We start from the raw sequence: 10,224 nt of genomic DNA, 5'->3' as shown, positions 1-10,224 counted from the left end.
ATGTGTGGTTGGAAGAAACTCCACTCAAAATCCAATTCCCTGCCTTGTTCAACATGTGTCATAATCCAGATTCTTTAGTCTCTGACTGTTGGGTTGATAATGAGTGAGTGATTCATTTGAACAGAAGTTTGATAGAAAATGAAATGTTCCAATGGGAGGAGCTGATGCACAAGCTACAAAACATTCAGCTGAATGAGTCTGAAGATGAAGTGGATTGGGTTTGTCGGTGTATCAAGAACCAGGGGTCCCCGAATCCCGAGGCCAGGCCAGCCATCCGCCACATGGCGCCATCCCGCGAGGTCTCTCTTGTGGGATGAGGAAATGCCAAGTCCCGGGAGAAGGTGTTCGGGGCCACGGTCGGTGGCCCCCGAGTACCCCAGTACCCCGATGATCCACGGAATCCGAGTACCGGGAAGAAAGTGCTCGGGGAGGTGCCCGGTCACCCCCGAGCACCCTAGTCCCCCGACGATCAGAAGAGCTAAGTTCCGGGAGAGAGTGCTCGGGGCTGCGTGCGGCAGCTCCCGAGCGCTCGGTTCCCCGAAGATCCGTACAAGAGTGCTCAGGAGAGAGTGCTCGGGACTGCACGTGGCAGCCCCCGAGCACTCGGTTCCCCGAGGGTTCGTGCAAGAGTGCTCGGGAGAGAGTGCTCGGGGAGGTGAACAGTACCTCCGAGCACCCGGTACCTCGAGGATAAGGATGGGCATTCCCGGGAGAGAGTGCTCGGGATGTGAACAGTACCCCCGAGCACTCGGTACCCCAACGACTCAGAAAGGCCCCCGAGGGGCCTGCCGATGAGGTGTCAACCAGCCAGAGGTCCGAGGCCGCATTTAATGAGCGTGCGTGGCCTGACACCTCCAACTGCTCCCGCCGCGCTCAGCGTCAGTTCCTGCCACGTTTTGGCAGAGAGGCGTGGGGTCATTAATTGCACAAGTCCCGTCCCGTGCCATCCGGTTTGTCTCGGGATAACGTCGTGAGGATCAAGGCATTCCGTCTGCCGCACTGCTGTGGCAGGGGAACAAGACAGGGCGAGCACACCGGGTTGCTCTGCGGCTGCCCGGTGGGCCCTCTCCACGGCGCCCGTTGCCAGGGCATTTATGGTGACGGGCGACCGGGCGTGCGACGTATTTTTCACCCCCGGTCACTTCACCCAGAAGAAATGATGACGCCCTTTCTATTTATGGCGTCTCGGAACTCGAGCCCCCTCCTTTCCGTTCGGGGCATGTCGTGGCCGGCGAGTACTTAAAATAGCCGGCAACACAGAAGGGAGAACAACAACGAGAAACAACACCAACAACGAGACAACAACACCAACAACGGCGAAAAAACCCTAACCCCAAGACGAACCAGACCCACAACAAAAGTCCGGGAGTAGACACGAAGAACACAGCGCAAGAGAGACACTGTGAGCAAGGTTGAGCACAGTTCCAGCCGAAGAACAAGGAGCCTCAAGCTTATAGTTAGGCCAACATCCTTGTAACCAACAACATCTTTGAGGAACTTCCTCAGGACAGTTATAGCATCCATACAGGAGTAGGGTATTACGCCCTCGTGCGGCTCGAACCTGTCTAAATTCCGGTGCATTTACTTCTTCTTACACTAGGTCGTCACCCCCACCACCGGCCGTTGCGTTCATTCCCATTTATTTCTCCGACGAACTTATTCAGGATCATCCCCCCGGCCGAATCTCTAAAAAGGGGTCTCTCGGGATCCCTGCGACAGGAGTTAATCCTCCGACAGGGTTCTAGACAAATCAAGGAGATTTTCTACTAAGTCCTTATATAGGTTTTTGACTTTTGAGGGGGTCTTCAGCAAGAGAGCTAAGAAGATATGGGTACTAAATTACCCCCCAGAATTAAGATCTTTTTATGGCAGATGCTTCACGATAAACTTCCAGTGGCGTCCTCCCTTAAGAAGAGGGGCTGGAAGGGGAGTAAGTATTGTTGATTGTGTGGTAAAACTGACGATATCAACCATGTCTTTTTTGGGTGCATGCTTGCATGGAGTGTTTTGAGAGAAGCCTTCGTCTGGAATGGCTTCCCTATCTCAGTAGTCGACTTATGGGTGAGATGGCTTCCGAAGCTGTTTAACATCACTCAAAATCTAGGGATTTTCCTCTTTGCAGGTATAGCTTAGGCTCTGTGGAGGACGAGGAACATAATGACGATTGAGAAGAGGTTCCCCAAAAGGCCTGATGAAGTTCGGATCCTTGCTATATCGTTGGTGTAGAAATAGGGCATCCTCCTATATAATGACGATAGGTTGAAGGTGGACTGCGCCTCTGCTCGACTCCGGGAGTGGCTACGAGGCTTCACTCCTAATCCTAGCCCTGTATCTAATATCGATGACTTGTAATATGTTGGCTTCGGCCTTTGATGTAATAAGATAGCAGTTTGTGGCCTCAGACCTAAAAACATTGTTGTGCATGTCTAGTTCGCTGGTAACTCTAGCTCCTTGTGCTCGTTCTTGTGGATTACTTGTCTTCCCGTGTGGTTATAAACCTGCTTAATGGCTTTCAATATAAGCCGAATTAATCTTTATAAAAAAAATCATCTATTAGAATTCTTTAAATTTCTGCAGTGTCAGCCCTCCAAATTTTATAGCATTTCAATACTCGTGTTCTCTTTTTCCCTTGCAAACTTTGTACTCTTGTTCCCTGTCTGAATCTCGCTCGCAACTTATTTTATGGAATCGTGCTTTAATACCACCCTCGCTGTTTTTCTGTGTTGCGTCTGTATAACCCGCCTCTTAGATTAATATACTTTTGATGAACATCAGCATGGATGTTGATTTTTTATCTTATATTAATTCTTCATTTTTTTAGTTAAACCTAATTGGCATACCGCAATTCACCATGGATGAAAAAGTTGGAATGACATCTATACGTTCTCATCATATACTTTACTGCACGTCAGATGACAGAACTTGTACGCGGAGTGGAGGCGACAACACGGCAGTGGCGGCTCGCAAGATGTCAAAGCTTTCAGCGCCGCAGAGGCGGCTAAGCTCCAAGGCTGCGTTGACCATCTGCTACCCACCCACTCCTGGAGACTCTCTCTTCCCCAGTGATTCTCACTTACCATGCCGTCCATTGCATGGTTCCCGTTCTCAGCGCGGGCAGGCAAAGGGGAGGAAGGGATGGCCGGGAGCAGCGTCTCCGGCGGTGGCGGCAGCCCACCGCTGTTCGCGACGGAGAAGCCGGCGCGGATGGCGGCGTACGCGTACCAGCTGTTCGCGAGCACGGTCTTCGCGGGGGTTCTTCTGGTATGGCTGTACAGAGCCACGCACGTGCCGCCGAGCAGCAGCGCGCGGCGGTGGGCGTGGCTCGGGCTCTCCGCGGCCGAGCTCTGGTTCGGCTTCTACTGGGTGCTGACGCTTTCCGTGCGGTGGAGCCCCGTCTACCGCCGCACCTTCCCGGACCGGCTCTCGCGAAGGTACCCATCAATCTTGGAGCGGCCATTTGCCAAGTGACCAACCAAATTACTACCTTTTCAGCTGACCTGAAGTAGCTTACTATCTTGTTATTTCTGTTTGGAGCTGTGAATGCAAACGAATCACTACATCCCTGCTTATATATCATTCCTAACCTGCTAAGAATTATGATTCCTATAGTGGCAATAAAGTTAACTAAGCATCCTCCGGCACTTCCATATAAGTTGTAGTTCCGATGGTGAAATGGCTGGTTACATGGTAGTGTTATCCATGATGCATAGCTACGTCATATGTTCTAAGCTATTATGAATCTATTATCTGTGCCGATGGTGAAATGTCTGCGAAATTTTAACACTGACAATGAACAGCTACAGGGAAGAGCAGCTTCCCGGGGTGGACATATTTGTGTGTACAGCAGACCCAACTGTTGAACCGCCAAAGCTTGTCATCTCCACTGTCCTATCTGTTATGGCTTATGACTACCCGCCGGAGAAGCTGAACATCTATTTATCTGATGATGCTGGTTCCATCGTAACATTATATGCTCTGTATGAGGCATCAGAGTTTGCAAAGCACTGGATTCCATTTTGCAAGAAGTACAAGGTGGAACCAAGGTCACCAGCTGCCTACTTGGCCAAAGCAGCTACCCCTCCCGATACATGTGACGCTAAAGAGTGGCTTACCTTGAAGGTAGAATGAAAACCTCTTATGCATCTAGTATGATGTAATGTAGCTCATCTTAGGTCTTCCCTTTGTGCTCTTTGAGACTGTGAAACTAACGCGTGCGTGCTTATTATCTTTCGTTTCTCTATGCATTTCAGGAGATGCACAAAGATTTGACAGGTCGCGTGGATTCAGTGGCAAATTCAGGCAAGATCCCTGAGGTTCCAGAATGCAATCTCAGAGGCTTCTCCCAGTGGAATGGGAACATAACACCTAGTGATCACCCTTCAATAATTCAGGTAACGTTTTGGTCCAAGTGGTCTGATCATCAGACTAGTAGGAGAGGAACATCATGATTGAATTTAAAATTGAAAAATAATATGACATCTTTGGAAGATTTGAAAGCAACTCTTGTTGGTCAGAGAAACGTGTAGGAACTTGGGTGAGTTATAGTTCTGTGGAACCTTTATGTTTCATATTTGTTAAGTAATGAACTATGAATTATTTTCCAATAATGATTGAATACAACTGAAATAAAAGCATAGATGCTTGTTTGGCCTAATTATTTTCGTCTGATGCTAGACAAACTTGACACAGTTGATAAAGTACTTCCACAGAAACTGCAAAGGAACTATGAAATCTGTCTTTCTTGTTTGCATCATTTTGGTGGTCTGATCTGATCAAAGGGTTCACAATTGCTAGATTTTAATTGATGGAAACAAACGAAAGTCAATTGACACTGACGGAAATGCATTACCAACACTTGTGTATATGGCACGTGAGAAGAAACCCCATGAGCATCATCACTTCAAAGCTGGATCGCTAAATGCTTTGGTAGGTATTTGGTCTCTCTTAGTTATATTCAATGATGTTAATGACCTACTAGAATCAACCTTCATTTTGTTTATATTATTTTAAATGAACAGACATGAGATCTTCACAGTTCCCAACTTATTAGAATGATCAGGTTTTGAATATCTTTCTTAGGCACCACCGTGGTTCATTTTGTTTATATAGTTCCTAATTGAGGTTGATAGTGCAGATAAGGGTATCATCAGTGATAAGTAACAGCCCGATCATTATGAATGTGGACTGTGATATGTACTCCAACAGTTCAGGATCTATCAGAGATGCATTGTGTTTCTTCCTTGATGAAGAGCAAGGTCAAGATATTGGTTTTGTTCAGTACCCTCAGAACTTCGAAAATGTGGTGCACGATGACATCTATGGCAATCCCATCAACACTGTCAATGAGGTCAATAAAAAGTTATTTAGCATCACTTGAAATTGCAAAGAGGGGCATACCTATGTCCCGAACTTTAAAATGCACCATTAATCCTAATCCTGTTTGTGATTTAATTGAACCGATCTTCAGTTGGATCATCCTTGCTTGGACGGATGGGGTGGAATGTGTTACTATGGCACAGGATGCTTCCATCGGAGAGAAGCTCTATGTGGGCGAATATGTAGTCAAGACTACAAGGAAGATTGGACTAGAGTGGTGAGGAAAACAGAAGATGTCGATGAGTTGGGAGGAATGGCTAAGTCACTTGCGAGTTGCACATATGAGCATAACACCCTTTGGGGAATCGAGGTCTCTCTATCTCTATACAAAACCCGGAAAATGATGTCACTGTGGTTGAGGTCACACTTTATTACTTTAAGATTGCAGAATTTTCTTCTTTTTATGCATGTAATCTTATGTAGATTATATCTTACTGAGTTTGGGTTTCTGAATTGCAGAAGGGAGTTAGATATGGTTGCCCACTGGAGGATGTCATAACAGGATTGCAAATCCAATGCCGTGGGTGGCGATCAGTGTACTACAATCCGGCAAGAAAGGGCTTCTTAGGCATGGCACCCACCTCACTTGGACAGATCCTGGTTCAGCACAAGAGATGGACAGAAGGGTTCCTCCAGATCTCCCTCTCAAAGTTCAGCCCCTTCCTGTTGGGTCACAGGAAGATCAGGCTGGGCCTTCAAATGGGTTACTCTGTCTGCGGGTTCTGGGCTCTGAACAGTTTCCCCACCTTGTACTATGTCACCATCCCTTCGCTTTGCTTCCTCAATGGCATCTCCCTCTTCCCTGAGGTACGTTAAGATCCGTTTAATTGCTTATTTATATGTACTTTGGTCACAGTCTAAAAGAAAACTTGCATCTGCAACTAATTCAGATAAGCAGCCCCTGGTTCCCACCGTTCGCATACGTTGTTATGGCTGCATACTCCTGCAGCTTAGTGGAGTCACTGCGATGCGGTGACTCTGCTGTAGAGTGGTGGAACGCACAGAGGATGTGGCTGTTCAGGAGAATCACCTCGTACCTCCTGGCAGCCATCGACACAAGCCGCATAATGCTGGGCATCTCCGAGTCGGGATTCGCCCTGACGGCGAAAGTGAGCGATTTGCAGGCCTTGGAGAGGTACAAGAAGGGAATGATGGAGTTTGGATCCTTCTCCGCGATGTTTGCGATCATTGCAACAATTGCGCTGCTCAACCTGGCATGCATGGTGTACGGAACGGCCAGAGTTCTGTTACATGAAGGCACGAAGGGCTCGGGAGCTTTGTTCATGCAGGCTGTTCTCTGCGTGCTGATAGTGGCCATCAATTTCCCGGTCTATGAAGCACTCTTCCTCCGCAAGGACAGTGGTAGATTGCCAGCTTCTGTGGCTCTGTTAGTCTTTTCCCTCTGCATTGTGTTACCACTCTGTATACTGCCAACCAATATGTAAATGGCTTAGGCGAAACATAAGAAATACACTAATATGATGTATTTCCAAGGGAATAATTTAAAGAGTTATATTATGTTCCTCGACAGTTCTGAAAATGCCGCTGTATTTTGTTCGTCATGGTGCCGCATAAATTTGTTCAGTGACCGCAATTTGACAAAACTCTGTTGTCCCGGTTCGATGAAATTCGAGACCAATTTATCCTCAGAAGTTACAGCAGAAAGCAGAAGCAGGCATCAGGATTGGACACGACAATTTTATGAGTAATCCAGATTCACTAATAACGTTGAGGATGGGTTACACCATAGAAAGGGGACGAGAAAAGAAAATTACAATCAGACATCAGCTTGAACTGATGGTGAATCCGGCAAACCTCACACGAATATACACAATTCAGCTTGAACACGAATATACACAAACCTCACACCATCAGAGTAATTTTCTTTCGCAGCGGTCATACGTGTTACTCGTGTCACTGACAGGTGGGCATGAGTTGAAGAACTCATGACCAGGCTGCCAGCAACAGAGCTAAATATAACCATCGCAGAACAACACCAAGCTGCATCATTGTATTCCTCTGTATCACACGGCAAGCTTCCTCAAGATCGTGTGGGACTAGGCGAGACGCAGCAAAACCATTTCTTCTGCAAATTAGAGAGAACACGACGCATAATTATCGGTAATTAGCTAAGGAATATGCAGAACATCCCTTCAGAAAAAATAAGGCAGAAAGGAACACCTGCGTAGAACTTAACGCCCCGTTAGGAACGCATGGATTCCATAGAAAAGAACAACTCAGTTCCGTGGTTTTCGGAAAATTTATCTTGTTCGAAATGCGGCCAAATTGTGGCAGGTCAAATTTATAAAGATGGATGCGTACCGATGCGTTGGTCCTGGAGTTGTAAGAGCTCATCTTCTCGGTCCTGGAGTCTTTGCTGTCAGCCGACCTGTTGATGTTGTGGCCTTTGGTCGGGGCCTTCTTCTCATCCCTGGCTTTGCTGAAGATAACCGTGAACCCGTCGGCAGAGGCCGGGTTGTTGACGTCCCATTCACCGAACTTGGGTATAGTGCGACCAGTCTCGTCCTTGACAAACATAACGTCAGCCGATCAGTACAGCTATTGTGTCACAAATGTCCTGATAGTATCAGAAGGTAACTAATAACGTTTATATGAATGTCTAATGCTGAAGTCTCCTGATAAGAGCGTCAAATCCATCATTGTTTTCGTATTGCTATAAAAATATCAATCCAGTACGACAAGCATGCCCTTCACCATGAATCAAACTCAAACATTCTTCTACCAAGATAGAGGAATGCCGGCATCAAAAGGCAGCAATGATCCATCAGAACACGCAGAGGATTTGCACTCACCGACATGGATATCGCAGCTTCCTTCAGCCGGAGGCGCGGAAAATTTTGCCCTTTGCTTGTGATCCGGCGCGCAAGAGTTTCTGGGGCAAAATTTTCCCCGGGATGAGAGGGGAAGGGGTGGCCACAAAGCACAGGAGAGGAATCGGAGCGCAACAGCAGCCTCCTACGCACATCTTCTTATACCTATTACTGGCATGTTTTGCATGCAACTGCTGCCTAAAATTAATCAACTTTTAAACGATTTTTTGTTTTGCCTTTTAAGTCGTCATCGTTTCGGCAGCCAGCGCTAGCGAGCTGTCCATCCAGCCGCTGCACTGGCAGGTGGGCCCGCAGGGCAGACGGGGGTGATGGTGGGCCACTGGATCGGGCCGGGCTGCAAATCAATTAGTACTTAAGGTTTTGGATGGGCCTTGGGTTTGGGATAAGGATATGGGTTGGGGAGATTTTTTATTTTTATTTTTAAAATTAAAAAATATAAATATATGCACCTGTTTTGAAATATTTTAAACTAGACTTCTATCATCAGTTGGAAAGACGACAGGCCACCTGTCCAACAAACGACATGTCGTGTTAGCATCATTCCAAAGGTCAAGTTAGCCATGACGATATCCACGTCGATGTGAGGTTGTTGTATAAAGTGACGTAGGAGCCGGCCTCCATCTTGTTACTCTGGCTCAGTTGTTTGTTTTCATTGTGTGCACAAGAAGAGATAAAGGGTCTGTTTGATAGAACTCTCTCTGATTCAAATTCTCTACGGGGAGTGATTCTTTAGAGGAAGTGATTTTGTGGCTGAAAGTGATTCTCTAAAATAAAATATATGGAGGAAGTGATTCTCTGCGGGAAGTGAATCAGGAGAAGCTGCTTTTTTCAACCCCCAACTTTTAGTTCATTTCAGAGAATCACTCCTACGAATTCCACTCAGGAAGCTAAAAACTGAAAGCTGCTGTTTGACAAAGCTCCCCTGACTCTAGCCAGAAAGCTGCTCTGGGAGCTATGCCAAACAAGACCAAAGAGGGAGAGATACTTGCCGCCCTTAAGTTATATACTTAAAAAGATAGAGTGAGCACGAGACATTTTATGTCATATATTGTTAAAAAGTATTGTTACGTTTCTAAGAATATTAGCTGCTAAAGCGACGAATCCAACTGGAGATAGCTATCCACAAATATACTATGCTGAATGATATATTGAGTACATGCAGAATGTGGAGACCAAACAAAAAATTGAATTAATCCCATCATGTCACTCATTATTTACCTGTTTAGGCTTGGATTTTCAGTACTCTATAGCGACCTCACTAGGTTTCTGTCTTTCTAAATGCTGATATATTTCTTTCTTTTTTAATGCTTAATGATAGGAAACTTGTGTGTGACATGGTAGGCGCTGTCAAAACTCACAGCTAAATCTACCCTTGATTTGCACCAACTTACCGCTTGATCTGCACCCACTCCTCTATTCTAGTTTTCAGTATTTAAAATTTATGTCATGCTACTCTTTCTTTTCCAATAGATATTTCTGTTTGAATGTGTAGAGTGTGCGAAGAGCGAGAACTGCAAAAGTCAAGTATGCTTGCTTCATATCTTGAAGGCATCCTTTTTTTTTTAGTACAAGTCTGACACATATACGTATACTCTTGCACATACACCATGTTATACATAATACGGTAAAATGAGTTTTTAGAGGTACTAGTTAAATACATGTGTGTTGAAAAACAATGTTGCAACTAAAAAAAATAGTTGAACGGCCTATATTTATCTGCATAGTGCACGCTGCCACGACCCGTGTTTATGGTACAAATATAGATGTCATTCACGTTATATAAACAGGTGGTACCGTTCTTTTTTTTTTTAACAAAACAGGCTAAAACAGGTCTTTGAGATATCATGTAACAAGTTGTCGATGCATAGGGATAATACACACCATCAAAACAATGGATCGATTTCCAATAACACAGTTTCGATTGGTATCAATAACATAGTTTTGATTGCTATCCAATATTATATGTTCTGGGCAAACGCAAACAAAATAATTACTG

At 45.6% G+C, this 10,224-nt stretch overlaps 1 protein-coding gene across 2 annotated transcripts; it reads left to right on the top strand.

Annotated features, from left to right (window-relative positions):
• Positions 1 to 2,956: 2,956 nt before the first annotated feature.
• LOC133921335 (cellulose synthase-like protein E2) lies at positions 2,957 to 6,906 on the top strand. Of its 2 annotated transcripts, none has more exons than XM_062366158.1 (8): positions 2,957 to 3,431; positions 3,804 to 4,119; positions 4,251 to 4,391; positions 4,795 to 4,926; positions 5,135 to 5,347; positions 5,468 to 5,686; positions 5,836 to 6,183; positions 6,267 to 6,906. In XM_062366158.1, exons 1-8 carry the CDS (start codon positions 3,079 to 3,081, stop codon positions 6,819 to 6,821), a joined length of 2,277 nt encoding a protein of 758 aa, XP_062222142.1. In that variant the 5' UTR covers positions 2,957 to 3,078; the 3' UTR covers positions 6,822 to 6,906. The 2 variants fall into 2 exon arrangements, with proteins under 2 accessions (XP_062222142.1, XP_062222141.1); XM_062366157.1 differs by having other exon boundaries at positions 2,959 to 3,431; positions 3,798 to 4,119.
• Positions 6,907 to 10,224: the final 3,318 nt, after the last annotated feature.

This window comes from Phragmites australis, chromosome 6 (genome assembly GCF_958298935.1).
Source record: "Phragmites australis chromosome 6, lpPhrAust1.1, whole genome shotgun sequence".
Lineage (NCBI taxonomy): Eukaryota > Viridiplantae > Streptophyta > Magnoliopsida > Poales > Poaceae > Phragmites > Phragmites australis.
This window is presented reverse-complemented; position numbering and strand designations above follow the sequence as displayed.